This window comes from Manduca sexta, chromosome 26 (assembly GCF_014839805.1).
Source record: "Manduca sexta isolate Smith_Timp_Sample1 chromosome 26, JHU_Msex_v1.0, whole genome shotgun sequence".
Taxonomy (NCBI): domain Eukaryota; kingdom Metazoa; phylum Arthropoda; class Insecta; order Lepidoptera; family Sphingidae; genus Manduca; species Manduca sexta.
In genome coordinates, this window is record NC_051140.1 from 13,021,534 (window position 1) to 13,042,803 (window position 21,270).

A 21,270-nucleotide genomic window follows, 5' to 3' on the forward strand; every position below is an offset into this window, starting at 1 on the left:
TCGCCTTAAATCTTAGCATACTCGTAGCAAGATAATCACTGTATTTATATTTATATTGAGATTGTTTCTAAGGCGGTATATACATTATTATTCTTTGAAATAACATGCTTAAAAATGTTTTAGATTTATTGCATATCTTAAAATTTTACTATGTATAAATATTTTTGTCTATAACAATGCAGAAAAAAAATTACATTTTATTTATGCGGCTAATTTGGTTAAGATAAGTGCAAAAACAAACTTATTTTACTTGCACGAAATAGCTTTAATTAATGTTATGATAGCACTAGACTAGAACATAGTTTTTTCCCCAGCTGATAAACTCTGAGATTGTAGTCGGGACTTAACTCCATCAACGCTCAGTGCATCGTAGGCGCACAGAAATACGAAATATTATCCACACGTCACATGGATTAAAATCTTCTTATTGGTTTATATTTCGTGGCTCCGCTTTATTGACTAGGCTACCTAAGAATCCTATTATTTTGTTCCCTACACGAGAGTAGAGACTCCGAGACTAGTCTCGTTATATTCTCTATAAATAAACACAAAAGTTTACGATGGATCCACTTCGGATTTTAACGTTTTATGGTTCACCAAATACCGCGCTATACGAGTATTGTGCGATTTATTTGAGTAATTTGATATAACTACGTTACACCATTTCGATTTTATTTGTTTTCGTCTGCTAACGTCATTATCGATAAAAGCCACAGACTAATCTTTTAAGACAATATTGTCTCAACATATACATCTACGTTGTGTTAATGAAATAACACAAGGCCTCTACCACGCTCTTGATTTTTAATAGACTAAAATAAGACAATGTTAATTTATGCCTATTAATTATTACGAATTGTTAAAAATATGTTGTTTTTTTTTCAAAAAACTCCGTAATCTTATGAATGATCCACGAGCTACGCTAACATGCTATCCCTATCTTGCACCTATCGCGCCCTATGTATTTATGATTCTACCTAATACCTATATTATTTTCTAATAAAAATATAATCAAATAAATTTCAGTTCCCCTATTATCTGTATCAACACTTGTTGATTATGATTATAGTATTCAGGTTTTAGGTTATTTTTCAATATGTCATTAATTTTGAACACTTACCTGAGAGGTGTGATGATGGCTCTGTGTCTATCGACGGCTATGGCTGTGAGAGTGAACACGCTTACGTTCACGCTCAGCGCTTGCACGAACGGACAGAAGGGGCACATAAAGTGCGGCAGGAGCCATCGTTGTAGAAGAGCCGCTTGAAACTGTAAAAGATAGTAAATATAATACACATTGTAGTTGCTTGTAAAACTAGCTAAAGTGGATCTGTTGAAGTAAATAAAATACCAAAATGGATCCATTTTCTGGGAAATAGTTCTGTATCTGTTCTGTAGTGTCTGTAGATAAGGGATTTAGTTTTCAAGACAGCAGATTCGGCTTCAGGTTTGATGGTAAAGGTCAGTCTGTTTAGTGTAAATTACAAACATCCATATATTTACATAACTTTACTTTTCATTGCATTTCAATCAAAATATTCCTCCATCCTAATGACGACCAACTGATATCTATCAAAAATCTAGCCCAATTAGGTTCTAAAACAATATGACAATACTTTTTTCATTTAGTTTCTTATTAATGATTCCCTCAGCATTAAAATATTATATAGACATATTGACCAATTTTCGAAGGTATATATATGTATATTCAGATCAGATTAAAATCATGTCATCATTCTTTGTGAATTTATCGTTCGCTTTAACGGTGAAGGAAAACATCGAAGGAAACCTGCACATCAGAGAAGTTCTCTATAGGAATTTCGAAGGTGTGTGAAGTCTACCAATCCGCACTAGGCCAGCGTGGTGGACTAAGGCCTAATCCCTCTCAGTATTAGAGGAGGCCCGTGCTCAGCAGTGGGCAAGTATATTATACAGGGCTGATATTATTATTATTATTTATATTCAGAGTTTTTTGCTGTCTGAAATTAACTCATATTCAGCGTTCATATGACCTAACAAATTAAACGATGCTGTTCTAAATCGTTAATCCGTCACACACTGAGATTAATCGTATTTGGTTAATCTCACCGCGTGACGTGGAGATTTATTTGTTGTTTTTTGACTGGCGTTGATTAATACAAACGGTGACGGCGGTGAGCGCTATTTGCATACTCGTTGTAACCAATCGTTCACTTTATTCGATTCATTAGATAATTTCTTCCGCATAAATAATGGGCAATAGAATTATTTATTGTTCAATGTAGCAAACACTGTACCCGTATCATAGACGTAGACCTAGTAGTAGTTTAGCCAGGTGCCCAAATCCTCTATAGAATTGTGATCGTCTTCTCTAAAATGTTTGCCAACATCTCCAATACAAACATACATTTTTAAAACTTTAGAGTTAGTTAAAATCTGTCTCGATTAAGAGTAAATGTTTTTTACATTCGTTATAGAAAATGGTAAAATGTAGGTGCATTGTTTGCTAAATATAAATATCAAAGAAAGAGGAGCAGCGACTTCTTTTATTACTAGAATTCAAGTAAAAACCCAAGTAAAGGGAATTTCCTTGCACTCTTGGTTAATTTCATCAGGAGAACTGATTACTTTACGTTGTTTTTGTGAGACAGCGATATAAATGCGTTCGTGGCGACTGTCCTTGTTGTTAAGAAATGTACACAGCTATTCTATCATTTACAAATATGATTTCCCAATTACTTAAGAAATACTTTAGGGTTTCAAAATCACATCAAATTTCAAAATTTACTAAACAATAAATAGAAAATCCGGCTAAATCCTTGTAATTTGCATTTGAATTTGCTTTACAGGTTTCCAGAATATATTAAAATATTAAGGCATCGACCTTCATTGCTAAACGTCGCTATATAGGGGAGTTCTGACATGACTTATAACGCTGTGTCAAAACTAGCAAGTAATGTAGCTTTACCCGCCATCCCGAACTAAGGTAAAACCAGTGACACGTAATGTATCTATAATATCTGCCCTGATGCTAATATATTAAAATGAAGTTGTTCGACGGCTCATTTCGCGTACCTGAAATAAATTTTATTTTTTTATATTTTATTATTCTTGTTAATTGGTTTACCTTGTCCTGTGGACCTGTCGATACGTCACTTAAGGTGACTACTGAAAAACAGCGTTGTGTTGTAGTTTGCACCACATCGCAACATTATGCTGAGTGCTCACCTACCGGTCACAGCCGCGACCAGCCATTTTTAATTATTATTTGTAATTAAAGTACAGTGTGTTTGTTTATGTTGCGACTGTGACTAATAGATCGTTGTTATTTCTTTATCTATATATATAAAAATGAATTGCTGTTCGTTAGTCTCGCTAAAACTCGAGAACGGCTGAACGGATTTATCTTATCTTGGTCTTGAATTATTCGTGGAGGTCTAGGGAAGGTTTAAAAGGTGAGAAAAATTCGAATAATTGCCGGGAAAATCCTGAAAACAGCATTTTTCTATTTCCCATACAAACGTTTTCTAACTAATACGTAGAGTCAATTTGAGCTTTATTGCTATTGTATAAAGTTCACTGTTGTCTAAGCAATGTAGGTGTGTTCCTAACATCAAAGCAGTGTGCGTTGGAGCACAGAATATAATAATGTAATGTCGCGTTCTGAAACTCAACAAAAGTGATATCGCGGACCCGACTAAATTGAACAGTCACAAAATTTAATATATCATTAGTTATTTGGTTGGCTTCACGATATTATTTCTTTTGTTTTACTTTAAAATGCATGTTTTCGTTATGGGCAATTTTTGAGCTACTTTTGCATATCTATGCATGAAATATATTTCCAAAATAACTGGGGGTGATTAGGGATCGATACTGATGCCAAAAATGCAATTAGTAAAATTTTTGTCTGTCTGTCTGTATAACCGTTATAGAAACAAAAACTACTCGACGGATTTTAACTTAACTTGGTACAATTATTTTTCATACTCCTGAGCTGGTTATAGTATACTTTTCATCACGCTACAATTAATAGGAGCATAGCAGTGATGGAAAATGTTGGGAAAACGGGAGAAGTTACTCCATTTTTAAGCTTCCGTCATTTCGTGTGCAACCTTAATGGTTAAAAGTTCCTTCAATTTCACCAGGATCCCATCATCAGACCCTGACCGGACAATCGGACCACCTGCATACCACCATAAATTAAAAAAACATCCCGACAAATTGAGCACCTTCTCCATTTTTGAAACCCGAAATCCACGCGGGCGAAGCTGCGGGCGGAAGCTAGTATTTCAATATATATGAGGTTCAATGTGATTCAATGATAACTCAGCTTCTATGGGTTTCTGAATAACCAATTTTCTCATATAAGCCACAATAGAATCAGTTGTATTGACAGTACTGATAACAACTAAATACTACAAAAGGAACCCACAACAGCAATAAATATACGTGGAAATGATTGGTGCAAACAACGTGACGAGATAATAGTCATAATTGAAAATCCACTTCGTGTAGCTGTTGGCATATTCTAAAGTTCGTAACTTTACGAAATACCTCGAGTGCTTACAGAAATTTAATACACTAACATTGTTTGGTAACGTTTGCTTCTCTCGTTTAACTCCTGTATTTATTATCGCAGGTCCAACATAATTTAATTAACCTGGCTATGATCGAGAATATGTACACGCTCTCGAGCTCCAGAACCGGACGATACACAAAGAGACGAGACAGTTTACAATTTGCCGTCGACATTTTGCGAACAAGCGAGCGTGCAGTGTATTATCGGGCGAGAGGTTTTGTAAGATGAGGTATTATTTAATTTAACTACAACAACGTGTGAATCTCTGTTAATTGTAGGGTGACAAAAGATTTTGTTAAAAGCATTTGCAGTTTTGTTTTTGCATGTGTGTTAATTTACTTTAACAAGGTTTATGTTTATCGCACGTTTTTTTAAGTTACGATATATTTTTGCTGCTGTAATATCAAATTTGCAATAACAATAATCATTGTAGTAATTCAATTAAACTAATATGTATGCACATTGTTTCTTATATAGGTAGTTATTTGTAGGTATTAGGTAAAACAAATATTTTGTTCAATGATATTATGTAATTAATAAAAGATTGTTCCTTATACACATATTTTCATTACAAATATAAAATGGACTTAGCATAATATACCACACTAGTGTTTGTAGGAATCATTGTATATATAATGATTATCAGCGTCATTCATCAGTGGAAGAGTAATTAGATGGAAATGGTTTTCATATAATCTGTCATGTGTATGGACACATAATAGGAAGTAAATGGTACTTCCTCTTTCTTTCTACACATTATAGGAGATAAATGACATAGTTATTGACGGTAAAGATAAATATGACTTGAGGAATGTCTATATACATATCTAACTGATTAATTGGGTCACTCATTATTTCCGGTGTACGTGTATTTAGGAATTAAAATAATTCTTTTCGTAATTTAAATATTACTGAGACGATACAACCCAAACATTGAATTGAACAATTGTTGACCGTTTAAAAAATGTCATGTTCATGTCAGTATTCAATTAAGCGTGTCGATGGACATTAATAGCTTTGCAGGAAATTTGTAAAATGAAACAGATACTTAATAACATGCACCTAAGATTTATTTTAAGCTTGAATATGTTAGCATCGTTATAATTCAATAAATCTCACAAAAACGTTCCAAAATCTTTTATGTATAAACCAAATTAATATGATTTTACGTTTCACGTGTCTGGAGCCGAGCGATAACAAAACGACGTCAATAGAAAGCTAAAGAACGATAATGCTCACTCAACTTGGGTAAGTTGTGAGACGGTGGAAACCAAACAGGTGTATTTTCGGAATCAATAATAAACGACCTGTTATAATTTTATCAGCTTCATGTACTTGAAACTTCACGCAGGTTAAGTTTCGACTGACCAGTTATTGGAACGGGCATGTTACTCATTCGTGTATGCAGAGAGTGAAAGAGAAATTTCTTAAGAAATCTAAAGGGTATATATTATAATATATATTCTGTAAAATTATTAGCGATTCTATTTGTGCTACTTTGTTATAAATTGCCGTCAATGTCGTTAAAGTAAGTATTAATAGTTGATAATAACTGACTTGAGTTATTCAACTGCCTGGGTGAATTAGTTGTAATGCGTACGTGCTGCAACTGCCACTCTGAGGTCCCAGTTTTGAATCCTGGATCAGGTACAGGAATTTGACTCCTATATGTCAATAGGTTCGCCTTCCTGTCACATCAAGGGACGAAATACACATGATGAAAAGTGGGTGCCCTGGTTTGTCCTCTGTTTACCTTTCTACGCTTCGCCGATAAAGGCGTATTGTGTATTTTTTTGTAGTTCTTGTTATGTTTATTATATCAGCCTATGTTCATAGTCAAGAACCATGCCATGAAAAATATTTATATCTCGTAACGTTTTCTTACTGAGAACATATAATTTGAGATAAAAATAAAGATCTATTTTCTGACCCTCTTGGGACATGATATTTACGCACGCGCTCAGACATAAAATAATAGGCAAATCTTTTCCATGACAATAGATTTTTCATAGATATTAATATCAACCGTGTATTATATGTATATATATACTGTCCATTGCTGGGAACGAGCTTTCTCTAGTATTGTGGGGTTTGACGCCTAAGTCGAACACACTAGCCTAGTGCTTGTTGGCAGACTCTTAATTAGATAGACTTCTAAATTCGTATGTCTTCTCAGATATGCAGATTTCCTTATAATGTTTTCCTCCGATAATTCATAAATAATACACACATAACTCTTTACTCTACCTATAGAAAAGGCAGAAGTTCCTGCCCTTGGGTTTTGAACCTGCGGATGTTTAACTCGGGATTCTGTTCCACTCCCAAGTAGGTTATCGCCCGTGTCATAATGGATGAAGTGGACGTATAATTTTAATAATATTAACAATTAACAAAAAATGATTTTAGTTGTAATTTTGCAATTTTATACTCGATTGATTGAACAGTAAGAATTGAATTTGTGTTGTCATGTAATTCTACTTACTTGGAATGGTATCGCGAATAATCCTATGACGATGTCAGCTAATGCTAAATTTGCTATGTAACAATTGGTGACGCTCTGCATCCGCCTTGATGTCGCTACTACCCACATCACTAAGAAGTTGCCGACTACTGCTAGCACTGAGATAGATCCGTATAAGAAAGAAAGCAGTACTATCATCCCCGTCGGCACCGGGTATAATGTATCTGAAACAAATTAAATTCGTATTATTTTAATTATCAGGTGTTGCTCAGATCTTTGCTTGCGTGATAGATCATTCAGCTATAAAAGGTCCGATATATAGTTTTCAGGGATAAACAGTAGTCTATGCATTAATTCAGAACAATATTTATTTGTGTTATAATTTTTTTTCAAACCCATTCAGGTATTTCAGTTTTTCGAAATTTTAATACATTCAAACTTCGAAAGAAATTGACAAACTTCGCCTTTACCACATAAGTAAAAAGTAACAAATGTATGGTAATTAGAAAAAGGAATTATAAAGTTTTAAAATCAGGAATCAATTAATGAAATGATCAAACATTTACTTCCGCTTTATCCATTATTTTATGGTTACCTCTAATTACAAGCAACGGAGATCAAAGGGATGCAAAACAGTCGCCCTACTTAAGCTTTGCCTGCATCGTTTTGATTTGTATTTCATCATTAGGAGTCCCGAGCTCGTGAAGGCTAGCCGAACTAAGTGAAAACGGTCGTTAATCAATGTCCCCAGCTTTTAAAGGTATAATATCTTAGTTACTGCTTAAAAAATAGAAATTCAAAGGTTGTGAAGACGTTTGTTACAAGTGATAGCAGAAACCGCTGAACGGATTTGACTGGAATTTAGCTCACAGATAAATAATGATTAATCTAAAGACTAGTATTTATCCTGGGAAAGTATCTACATAATGGGACTTTTATTCCGGAGATCCTTTTTTATGTGACGGAGTCGTATCCCGTAGTGAAGTATTTTCAAACACTACTTTTTAAATTAACACAAACCCCTTTGAAATAAGACAATAAATTGAGATTCCTATTGGAAAGATACAACCGAATGAAATAGAATACTGGATGAAAAGTAAGTGTGATGCATTTCTGTCTACCCCTTAAAACGAAGTTAATATTTAAATTACGTACCGTAAGTATCATTAGCCGAGCCATTCTGTACAAGATCTAAGGTGGAGTTCCGTGACCAGTCCGCATCATCGTCTTGCGTGGAATTACTCGTACTGCAACAAATTTAATCAATTAACTCTTGGTGATCCCTCCACGTGGAAATCCTGGCCGCTTCAAAAGTTTGTAACTGCACCTAACAAACATTAAGTGTAATGTATCTACTCACCAAGGTATGTAGTTAAGGGGCTATTTCCTACAGGTATTTTAAGATATTAATTTAAATATAATTATACAACTATTAAATTAATTACTACAATCTTGATGCATATTGCATACAATATCCTTTATGGGAACATAAAAAAAAGGATTATAGTACACCAAGGGAAATAACTTATAACTTGTTACTTTTATCGTGATTCAAAATTAGGTACTAATGTAGTTATAATATTAGTAATCACTGATTAGTAATTTTCGTCCACAACATAAATAAAACAATGACGAATAAAATCCAACTGTTGCTTTCAATTACTTCCATTACAGTAACTGTATAACTTTCAAAAATTAATTAAGTTTCTATGAATTTTGATAATCTACATTAACTATCTACACAAAACCATGCCTATAAATACGTAGATTATGGTAAGATTACAAATATTTAAATAAAACGGCTCATCTTACTTGAAAAATTAAATTTTCCTTAGAGATAAAATAAATATTAGTGGTAGAAACGATGTATAAGTTATCAAGATGTTTAAGTTATTCTTTTGACAAAGGAGATAATTTCTTTTGTAAGGGACCTTGGCTAAACGATTTATAAAACTAAAATGTAGAAGTCACAGCCCAAAATAAAACATCTGCTTCAGTAAAGAACTTGATAAAAACTGCTATTACCTTTTAAAAAGCAATTTATTTCTGCAACTGAGCAAGAAACTCCATTAAATATGGTTTTGATGCAATGTCGCAGATTTCGTGTAATTTGTATTTTCTGTTCGGATGATCAAAGTTAGTTGACAAAAATGGCAAAACTTAATAAAATGTGAGACTTACTAAAAAAACAACGACAAGTTTGTCACTTTATTTCTTTCTATGAAAAACTAACAACAATAGTTTTACACGAACGTTAAAACAGTCCATCGTTAGTTACTTATGTTACTCAATTAGAATTCTTTCTTATTTTACTATATACCTCTTTTGTTTGGCAAATTGACTTCAATAAATGGAAGATCTTATATGAATCCTTACTGAGTTATAGGTATTGTGTCGTAGAATTATAAAAGCTACTAGATATATTTCACAATACATATATAAATATTCGCAATCTACCAAAATATGCTTTTTTTTTTCTATTTTTATTTAGGGGCTTTTATCCAAAGGTGACATGTCAGTCCCATCGTATCCTAATCCATATAATGCTGACAACGTAATCTTATTAGTGAAAAAGAGACTGATTCATTGATGCATATATATTTTAAACAACGCGCTAGCTTCTTCTGATGTACTAAAATATGTGTTTTATTAGTCTGGAAATCAAACCGTAGCTGCCAGAGGGTTGGTACATTCTTAATCCACGGCATAAAAGACTATTCCACTTACTTCAAATTTTATAAACATTTTCACAGCCGTCAGAGGTGCAGCACTTAACATACAAGCGACGTAAACAAACTATTTAGAAATTATGAATGTGAAAAGACACAAAAGATATTGATGCTATTATATTCTGAAAAACAAATGCAGCACTGATAAATACCTAATGTCATTTTAAACGCTCTTTAACCCCTCCGAAAGTGGTAAATACACGCCATATTGTACAACATGTAATATTTTTTGCGGTTGTCGAACCGTCTATTCTCGTATATGATTTTTTTAATATAAGATGACTTTCGTTGAAAACAACTTATAAAAGAATTTATATTAAAATATGCAAGTCATATGGTAAATGAAAAGCGAAAGCTAATAAAAAACTTATGAAAATGAACCTTTCCGATATCGTTCAAACTCAATGATTAATATGATAATCGTTGTATGGTATAGTATAGATTATGTTCTTTTATACGCCACAATCAGCTGTGCGATAAAACTAAAAATATCACCAACGATTTGATCTTTATAGTTTTCAGCCGACGTGTTTTATTTTGGACGCACGTTAAATCATCAAGGGCTTTTGATGTAAGAGGAACAATACTATTTAATGAATTCCACAACGCTTCTAATAAATTGTTCAATATTTTCTAAAGTTTACCCTTTACGAAAAATAGTTAACGGATTTTCATGTAGGTTTATTATTCATACAGTAAAATTAAACTATAGTAAGCAAATGGCGAATAAAAACGACACACGCAAAACTTCAAAATTGACCAAATTAAAAAAAATTGATAAATTTCAGCGTACATGGAGTCACTTACGTGGCTTCTATTTTTATAAAATAAAACTTATTTTACATAGTATAGGTACCATTACATTAATATAATTTGCCGATTAGCCATATTTTTTACACTGTCCCTATTATGTTCCAAATTTTTGTGCATTTACCTACAAAGAATCGCTCACTCTATGAAATGTGAATAGTTATATAATAATATATTCTATCACAATAAACAACAAAATTAAGTGAAAGCTCTCAAATCGTTTACTAAGAATATTACAAGGATAATCCGAGAGAACACTGGATATAAATTGTACGAATAATAAGGTAGGATTAGGTACGCCTACGAATCCGCGTGTAAAAGAATTTGAAGTAAACAAAATTATTAAGGAACACCTTCACTCTAAATAGCTTCTGCTAAATCTTATTGTTACGCTTATAACTTTTAAAATTTTCTATAAGTAAAAATCGAGCAAATCAGTTTACTAAAATATCGTGAAAATAGTCCTGATGCTTACACGATAATGTATAAACACGGCTTCATGGGAGAAATGGACTAAACAGTGGTGGCCTCAGTTATTGACTAAGTTGTATTTGTCCAGACGATCTGTCGCATTAGGAAAAGTTATCAACTAGCTAGAAGTTTCAAATAGCATTTTATTTATTGCCTCGTTCCGATCCATCCACGTAAATCGCCTATTCATAAATGTACAGGATTATCATATCTGAATATACATAAAAAATAAATTTCAGTTATCATTGATTATATATTTTTTTTATTTATTAACCTGGCAATTGTGTGCTCATCCCAATAAAATTCCACAGTGACGTTTAACTACAACTCGTGAATTGCACGTATATGTTAATAATTTTGTGTATCTTATGTGTATTGTTAGTTGAGAAAACGCGTATTCGCTTTTACACAGTGTAAGTTGATTCGCCTTATAGGCTTAGCAGCAGTATACTAGGAAAGAGGACGGTATTATTTTCGGTTTGTTCCCCAAATCGGGCATAGTTGCTCGAACCTTTAAGAATGTATCATTAAAATTGCTTCTTATTTCCGAAATGTATTATTATGCAAAACTTGAAGAAAAAAATCTGCCCGATCTAAATGGCTTACCATATTCAACATAATATGGTAAAGTTATATAAATCATTGCTGAGTTATGTGTACTCATATTGGTTGTACTAAAGTCAAATCCTTTATCATAAAAAGGTAAATCAAATTTGTATCGGCAAATGTAAGATTAGATGTTTACGTAATATTGTATTTATTTTATTGTATACAGCAAACGAATAAAGATTCACAATAAAATAATCAAATATATATTTGATATATTCATGGCCTTTTATTAGTGTTAAGAACGAAAGAATAAGCAACATATCCAGACTTTTTACATACATATAACACGATATGTAAACATGTGTCATAATATCTAATAACGGCGAATAGGTATCTCACGCTTCGATTTATTACAAATGTAGTTATATCGACGTTATGGATGATCTTTTCTGTAGTCTCTAAGTAGTTACAAAGCCAAATGTTAATGGACTGGCTCCTCATGTTTGATTGAGATGTTATGAAGTAAAGATATAATATAATTCTGCTTTCATTTAGATTTTCCTTACATATTGTTTCATTTATCAATTTCCATTGCTCAAGTAATAAATAATTATAGTAGTGAAGGCTTGACAATGGACCACTACTTTTAGATCAAACTACACAGAATAAAAAAAAAGTATTTATTTAAGAATCGAACACAGATCGCAACATTGAATTACAATTCGTATTTACAAAGCGTAAATAAATGGATAGAGCGAGTAGAATGGAGTACAAAAATCGAACCTCAACACGAAGCGATGGCCGAAGCTGGGCGGATGGGAAATGGACGAGATTTTTTTAACGTTCTACTTGCTATTATTTATTACCCCTGCTCTGTACTGGTCCACCCCGCTTTAGTGCACAGCGTAACAATGCAGTACCTGACAGGCAGCTGCATGTAGCGTTATACATAAATTTGATTTATTAGAAAGACTGTAGTGGGAAAAATGGAATTAAATTTACGTGCGCAGGAAATGGGATATTTGTATACGTCCAGATACCACCCACCTGCACCACCACATACTCGTGTAACTTTATTGGACTTCGGGATCAGCCTTTGTATATTCGATTTAGTATAATATGCCAATATAAATATACCGACTGGTTGGATAAGCATCTAACGTTCATCGTCATTCTACTTGCTAACCGCTCCACTTACCATCAGTTACAATGGAGTAACATTGACGCGTCTGTTTTAAAAATGAAGCGTAATATCTGACATCTTAATACGGTAGAAATAAATTTTACACCAATTGACATTTGCTCATTCACATAAATACAAAAACAACATTAATGGCATTCATAAAAATTCTGTAGAACTAATAAAATTTATAGTCTGCGAATACATGAGACTTATTTATAACAACATTGATGTTCATAGATCATGCGGTAGCGTACCGTGATGTATTATGATTGTATTTCGCACTATGATGACATGACACATATTTACGACGTTTTTTACGCATAATAAATTAAAATCCACAACTTTACAAATTATTGAACATAGGAAATAAGATAATAAAATATATTTAAAAATATATAATTATTTTCAACACTTTTAATATTCCTGTTTGGGCTGTAGATGCTAGTGAACATGGCCAGAACAAATGGGAACAGTTGGCATCCATGATTGCTTCTATAATTTTCTTTGATATGATATTCATGACATAATTGAGTTATAATAGTAGCATTCTACAGAGCCAAAATAAATAGAGGATCATGGATATATTTATCAAAATCCCTTCAGCGATTGACGATTCCTTCCTTATTAATATCTAAACATCCGAACTTCTTCACAAACTTTAGTATAAATAATGTTACAAAGATTTCGAGTCTAGGCCGCGAGATAATGTTATATTCTATTACCTAGACAGTAGACACCATAATTATACGTCTTCAAGTTCATGATTTCTTCATGTTTCCACTTCTTCATTCGTAGAAAACTTTATTTGTTTAGTTTGGCATTCTGCTCATCTGAATCCGAAACATTTTTTATAGTATGTTTATCTTGGATGTCAGTATGGAGATATAAAATCCATTTCACCCCGCCTGGAGTTAGTGTTATAAAATTAATGCTAACATTGTTGTTTGTTTGAATGCTGTTTCGTTAATGTTCTCAATTTTTAAATAGTAAATGAGCAAATGAAATTATTACATTTATATTTAGAAAGAAAAGTTTGTAATAATGTCAAATTGGAAGCTGTTGCTTCAAAATCTATACAAAACAATATAAGCTAGCGTCACATTTGCAATCGACTGTAAACTGTATTGTAAAGGCATAAGATCAGTTTTCGGGCGCATTGCTTACAAAACGCTGACTCAAAAGAAGTATATTGTCAGGAAAAATGTAGGGAAGGCACAGTTTTAGCAGTATATTGCCGGCTCAATGGGATAAATTAACTAGGACTAGCAACTAAATGCGATATCTACGTAATAATTCATATTCTCGAATCTCGTTGGTTTCTAGGAAATGAAAGAGCAATATTCGCCTTCATCATCATCATCATCATCATCAGCCTACAGCTGTCCACTGCTGAACATAGGCCTCCCCTAAAGCGCGCCACGCTGTTCGGTCCTCCGCTCTCCTCATCCAGCGTCTACCGGCGATCCTACGAATATCGTCGGACCAGCGGGTTGGAGGTCGTCCTACGCTACACTTACCGAGACGCGGTCTCCACTCTAGGACTCGTCTGCTTCAGCGGCCATCGGTCCTATGACAGATATGGCCAGCCCACTGCCAGTTCAGCTTGCTTATTTTCCGAGCTATGTCCGTTACTTTGGTTCTCTCACGGATAACCTCATTTCTGATTTTATCCGCGAGAGAGACACCTAGCATAGCTCGCTCCATCGCCCGCTGCGCGACCTTAAATTTATGGACTAGCCTTACCGTCAGTTATTCGCCTTTACACGCGCTAATATGTAAAGAAATTAATAACAAAAAAATGAAGTTACAAATGTGTACCATACGTTTTTTTCTAATATTGTCATACGTTTGGAAAGGTCAACTACTACTTAAAGATACAGTCGTAAAGTACAGTCAGCCACAAAAGTAGCTGAATAAATTTAAAATTTCTAATCGCCCTTAACCTTTGTGTCGGTACAAACAATTGTTTTTTCTTCCGTAACATAAACTACAGATAAAGAAAAGAGAATATTTCGATTGAAATAAATATATAAAACCGTTTTGAAGTTTTGAATTTGTTCAGCTACTTTTGTTACTGATTGTACCTGTAGTCTTTCTCATATTTGCGAGAGGCATAACTAAAATAAACACTTGAAAGGAACAAAGTTTTGGCTGCAGCAGGAACCTGGACTAGACTATAATATTCAGCTTATATATTTTAACCATTTACCTGGTTGTTAACTCGTAACGACGCTAACATTCTTTAAATAACTATATTAAAACAGTAATTTCTTAATTACAACAGCAAGAAAATGTGAGATTATTTAAACACAAAAAAAAAGTAGCATATTTCATTAAACAATAGTATATAGTATAAATAAAAAACGCTTTGAAGTTTATTATCTACTATTCACTTTATGAAAGGGCTATAAAATGATTCCTGGTATTTTTACCGCGTGTGTTATGCTTGAGTTATTCTTGTTAGTAACTCTTATTGGTATGCCATGTTTGTTAGGCGTCTGTTAGTTATTAAAATATACTAGAGCATAAAAACGTATATACTATTGGAATTAATTTGTCTAAGACTACCTAAGTTTTGTGAACTAGAGCGGGTTTTATTGGTTACCATATTTATTAGAGTATAAGCTTTTCCATACTGTTTAAAACGTCACTACAACTGTTATAGAAAGCTCTTTGTAGACAACTTCGGAACATTTCAAATATTTTCATTTAAATGTATTTTCTATTTATGAGCCTACAGAATCTGGCTGGCGTAATCTTGTAGATTAAAAGCGACTTATATATCAAATAAATAAGAAGCCCAAAAATGCTTTACATTTCTTTTTATTTAATAAGAATTTGAGCGACAGCTACAAAAGTAAAAGCGAAATTAGCTGTCGGCTTCCACATTGCGGAAGTGTTCGAAAGACAGAACTTTTATCGAAGCAATTATTGTATAGATTACCAAGGACTTCGGGTATGTTCTAAATTTGTTATTTAGCCAACGCCTTAAAGCATATCCAACAATGCTATTATAGAACATATTTTTTCCTGTCACTTTCCATCTTGCACGTTATTATTGAGATGTGGTCTCTAGAAAATAGGAATATTCTGCTGATTAGAGCGAGTAATAAGCGTACGCAATTAAACTTCACGGGGGAACTGATACGAATTTAGCAAATATAATTATTAGTTATGCGGCTGGGACAAATACACTCGTCCAATTAATTTGGCATCTAATTATAAAATTAGCTTAATCCCGTAGGAGTCACTATTTCTATTTATAAAACAATTTATTAAATATTTTCTTTCGACCCTACTTCTACCAGAAGTAATATGTTGAAGTCATAAGTTCTACCAGAACTAACAATTACTATTAATTTTATAATAAAAATAGATTTAAATTGCGGTTGACGTCAGGTGGAAACTGGTTGTTAAATAAAATCAATGTTGTCCGCAACACTTTAGAAAAGTGTTATGCTGCGCCGAAGTGATCCCACAATGGTGTTACGTAGGGGCAAATGGGAGACTTTATAATATAGAAGTTATTTTCAAATAATATAGTATTCATTAAACAATAACTCAACACAAAAATATCAATTCTACGATTGCTAATCGTAGTTATTTGGTTGGAAAGTGCTTGTGAACGCAAATACAGATTTTTCTCGTTCTCACATTTTACTAGTGACATTGAATTTCGTTATTGCTAAATTGTGTTATTATTACATCTGCTACTAAATAAATTATTTTAAAATGTATTCTATCACTTGTGATTAATGTGACAACCGAATTTTAAAAGTAGAGTTAGAGAAGGTGAAGTTTAGTCCATTCGCTATTCATTATATAGTATTTACAATAATCATATTGTATTTTTACTGTTAAAATAAAATCGATAATTTGATTTTAAAAATAGTCTTAAATTTCACGAATAGCTATTAAAATAATACTCGCGAGGGTCTATGGTATCACAACGAATGAAAGATAACAAACAAAAAGTGATATCCAATTAACAAGTATTAACAGTCTTTATATTATTATTAGTCACGCCTTGAAAAACAATTCCATTCTATTTCTTTGTTTTTATACAAAGCCGTAAAAACATCAATAAAGTTATCTCCCAAACTACAGTCGTAAACATTTTTGAGAATCTCATTTAGTTGTGTTTTGGTATGATCTTGCAAGAAATTGACAAATATTTATGGCAACAATACATATAAGCAGTAATTGTTTGGATAAAACATATTGCAAATTCACAATGTTTTGTTCTGACATGGCATACATCATAAAATGCTTGTTTTATTATATACGTCTTTGTGCTGAGATGTATTTGCTTATGAAACAATAAATAATTTGCAAAACTAAATAACGCAACGCTTTAATTTCAGTTGGAATTATTTTCCTGTCACTAGGAAAATTTTCCTTCAAAGCTTTTTTCTTCTTCATCTTAACCTGTCGCCGCTACCTACTTAGTTAATTGCTTTTAATTAATCACTAATGAAAGCTTTGAGATCTGGTGATTTATAACATTTTTGGAATTTAATATTATATTCAGGAAGTTGTAAGACCTATTTTATGATACTGAAAATATGTGTATCTGTTTATTATTTTACTTTTGTTTCATATAACATAGAATCCAGTCACATAAATGAAAAAATCTACGTTTCAATAACTCTTTTCTAAATGTTAGTTATAATATTTTTTACAGAATCATTTAATTTGTATCAGACAATTTCTCCACGTTTTTTTAAACATAATTTGGGTTGCTTTAATAAAAAAAAAAATATTGTATTCAGAATTAAATTGAGTTGCTTATCTGATTTGCTGTGGTATTTATGTGCAATAATTACGGCGATAGGCTCGCCACCTATTACGGTTCAGATATAAGATCGGATACATGTGTGTGCACTAGTTACGTCCCTGCCTAACCCCTCTAGGATAAAGGCGTGAGCTCATATATGTATGGAATATATTTTAGTAAGAGCAAAGTTTTCAACGTAAAAATACTTTCTTTCAATTGTTGCCACATAGATATAATTGTGATATATTTTTATATTATTGCTCCTTTTCATTGTATATGTGATTCTCGTATTGTCCCAATACTAATTCTTGCTTTCTGTATTTAACATGAACAAGGAAAGCCAAAGAAGGTGAAGCAATCTCAGTATTTTAAGTCTTTCCTAATATAAGTGAAATCGTAGACATTTTGATGTTTAGGTGTTTTAGGTTGCTACCAGAGTTAAAGGTGCTCCTCTGCCTACCCCTTCGGAGATAAAGACGTGATGTGTGTATTTTGTTGGTATATAACATACTGCTGAAAGACGCGGATTTTATGTGCACAAATAAATTTACCCTAGAAAATGAACAAGGGAATTTTATTTCAGAAAATGTTTTTCATGCGTAACAACGAACTGCTTATGACGTAACAATGTGTACTTAATTCGCCTTTAGTTGTTTAAATGTTTATTGCTATAAACACCAAAAATGATATAAAAGGTACTTAAAATATTGCTTTCAAAGAACTCATGTTAGTATTTTCTTTGAAGTATATCATATCATTAAGCGGCGTTAGCCTAGTTGGTTGTGGAACGGACTGTCGAGACGAATGTCCGCAGGTTCAAATTCTAAGACCACACACCACTGACTCTTCTAAAAAAATATGTGTGTATTCTTTGTGAATTATCGCTTGCTTTAACGGTGAAGGAAAACATCGTGAGGAAACCTGCATACATGAGAAATTCTCAATTAGGAATTTTCGAGGGTGTGTGAAGTCTACCAACCCGTACTAGGCCAGCGTGGTGGCCTAAGGCCTATTCCCTCTCAGTAGTAGAGGAGGCCCGTGCCCAACAATGGGACAGTATATAATACAGCGCTCATATTATTATTACTATTTATATCACATCATATTATAAAACAGAGTCTCCGGCCGTGTTTGAGTATCGGCTAGTCTGAATGTAATAAACTCAAAAACTACCTAATTGAATTTCATACGCATTCACCAATAGATGTAGTGATTAAAAGAAATTTTATGTGTATAATTAATCACAGTTTTGTGTAAATAGATGAAATATGCTGATGATTATTGACGTTGTGGGAAAATCAAGCCGACTGGGAGCTTTCATTGAAAATGCTGCCTCATCCATTTGATTATAACAATAATGTATTATGAAATAGTTACTATTTTATATCTACAGAAAAGTCCGCAATGGCATATGGGTAATTGAAAAGCTATTAAGACGGATTCTAAAATAAATCCTTACCAAATTAAATAAGTTATTTACTTAAACTATTTCGTGTATATTATAAACTCTTAACACCATATAATTAACTTTGATAATTTGAAGTTATCGAATAAATAAAACTAGAAGAGAGAAAATATGTACATCCAAGAGGTCACGCGCTGTCCGCGGTCGCCCACTAATACTATATAAGCCGAGATACTAAGCGCTGTGAGACACTAGGATAGAAAAAAACTTAGGCATAATCCTATGCTCTGCTATCCGTAAGAAGCCGGGTGCATCGCTAGTTTAATATTAAACGATATACTGTAACTGTATATAATCAATATTTCATTGAGTTTCAATAATATAGTTTTTACTTTAACATGATACTTTATAAAAATTGATTGGTTGAGAAAACATAAAATTAATTATTTGTATAAGGACTTCTACGAGTTCTCAATTTAAGAACCAATTACTTATGAAGCCACATATGGACCAGATTTTCCCATAATTTTATATTAGAAACATTTATTATTTTACATTATAATCTAAGGCATAAAGCAAGGGATCCTTTATGTTATATCATGTTTAGAACATAGGATAAGATTAAGTCTTTAAAACACCGGCTTTAAAGGTAACAAAAAAATATTAAAAGGGTTGTAATGTGAACGAAGCTTTATGAACTTGACGTAGCAATGTCTGATTATGAAGAATGCATATAGCCTTGCCTACGAGGCGTGTGATATAAATAGGACTCTTCACACCGTGCATTTCACGATGAACTCCAGAAAACATAATGGTTTCCATCTTCAAAAAGAACCTAAATAACTTGGTATATTCCAATTGGACTTTGTATCGTGACGGTGATATTGCGTTTGTATACATAAAGAATATTCTACCGCAGTGTATTAAAAAAACTTTCGCAAAATACGAAAATATAAAAAATTATCTTCATACGTGTGTACACATTATTACCTTGCTGAATTTGTTTATGGCTTCAAAATGAAATGTGGTTTATATAATAAAGATAAGGTGAATATATGTAAATACCTGGTGTCCATGATGTAGAAGGCGGATGTTGCGATTCGGAACAGAATGTTGGCGTTTGATAAGTACTGTATCTGTTCTTTGTTCACTAATGCCTTCTTAGGTCACAATGCTAATGCACACGACACACAACGAGCATACACAGCTCGCCGCCGCTTTACAGCTTGTTTGCAAAACGATTAGCACTCTTGTCCCCGCTCCCAAAGTTGACATTGCGCACTTACTGATTTTTTAACCTTCACATAGAAATTACTTCTGTAAACTTTACTTGGTATTTTTATATATCACTTCACTTTGAATGACATGTTTATGCTCGTAAAACATTTGATATGAGGTTTATTTATCTTAACAATATGTTGGACACATCACTCCGGTGTGTTAGCGATTACCGACGGCGAACAGGTTACTAATTAGCACTTTATTATTAATATGTAATTTAATAATACTATAATTTTAATTTAATTATTGGCGCAGAGTTTTTAGAAATGTACCTAAAAATTACACTATGTCATACATTGATTACTATAAAATATTTTGTACATTTATATCTCGATGCGTTTATTTTTACGTATCGCACAAATATTACGCGCGAGACAAAGTTTTCAGGAGTGGTGGTGCGGCGGAAGCGGTTCGCCGCGTCGCGCAGTCGGAGCCGAATGGCTACACGCTACAAAAGACGCGCGGCGCGCTCGGCTCGCTCACGGCTCTGCTACACAACGCTCTACACCTACCCCCTGCACGTCTCATGAAATATTATTTGTCAACTTGCCGTGTAGACATGTCCATTAGCTTGCACACATTGACGCTAATTGTGTTACAATGGACACAGTACGGCAGTCGAAAGAAATATCACATTAATTTAATAGTGTCCAATGTTATTAATTTTTGTTTTGTTCATCATTTACATAATATACGTGATTTAAAGGTTCTTACTTAAAATAAGTTCTTTTGTATAGATATTGTTCGTATCTATAGCTTTCAAAATGGTCGGATATAAAGTTTTTAATTTATTGTGGTAGAATGCGCTCTATTTAACTTTGACTGTGCGAAAATAGCCCGTTGTGGTCTGAGTGGTAAACCTGCCACATAGAAAACCGATGCGAAGTAATAATTTCTATTCCGTGTCGAATGAGCGGTGATTGTTAGAAACCCATGTCCTCTTCTACCCAAAATCTCCCCTTCTTTCTCAAAGGTTGAGGTTGAGGCTTTCATCAGTGGCAAGTATTTCTTACTATCAATGATCCACTCGCTCTATTGTAGGC

The 21,270-nt window shown here is 33.1% G+C and overlaps 1 protein-coding gene across 1 annotated transcript in view; it reads right to left on the reverse strand.

The window, feature by feature from the left end:
• The window catches only part of LOC115444686 (RYamide receptor), a 43,087-nt gene extending 22,396 nt beyond the window's left edge, over positions 1–20,691 (reverse strand). Inside the window, exons 1-4 of the mRNA XM_030170556.2 lie at positions 20,012–20,691; positions 8,178–8,269; positions 7,044–7,246; positions 1,121–1,269 (exon numbers count right to left, since the gene is read on the reverse strand). Of these exons, the coding sequence (XP_030026416.1) occupies positions 1,121–1,269; positions 7,044–7,246; positions 8,178–8,269; positions 20,012–20,022 (455 nt within the window). The 5' untranslated portion in view covers positions 20,023–20,691. The remainder of the gene's footprint in view (positions 1–1,120; positions 1,270–7,043; positions 7,247–8,177; positions 8,270–20,011) is intronic.
• Positions 20,692–21,270: the final 579 nt, after the last annotated feature.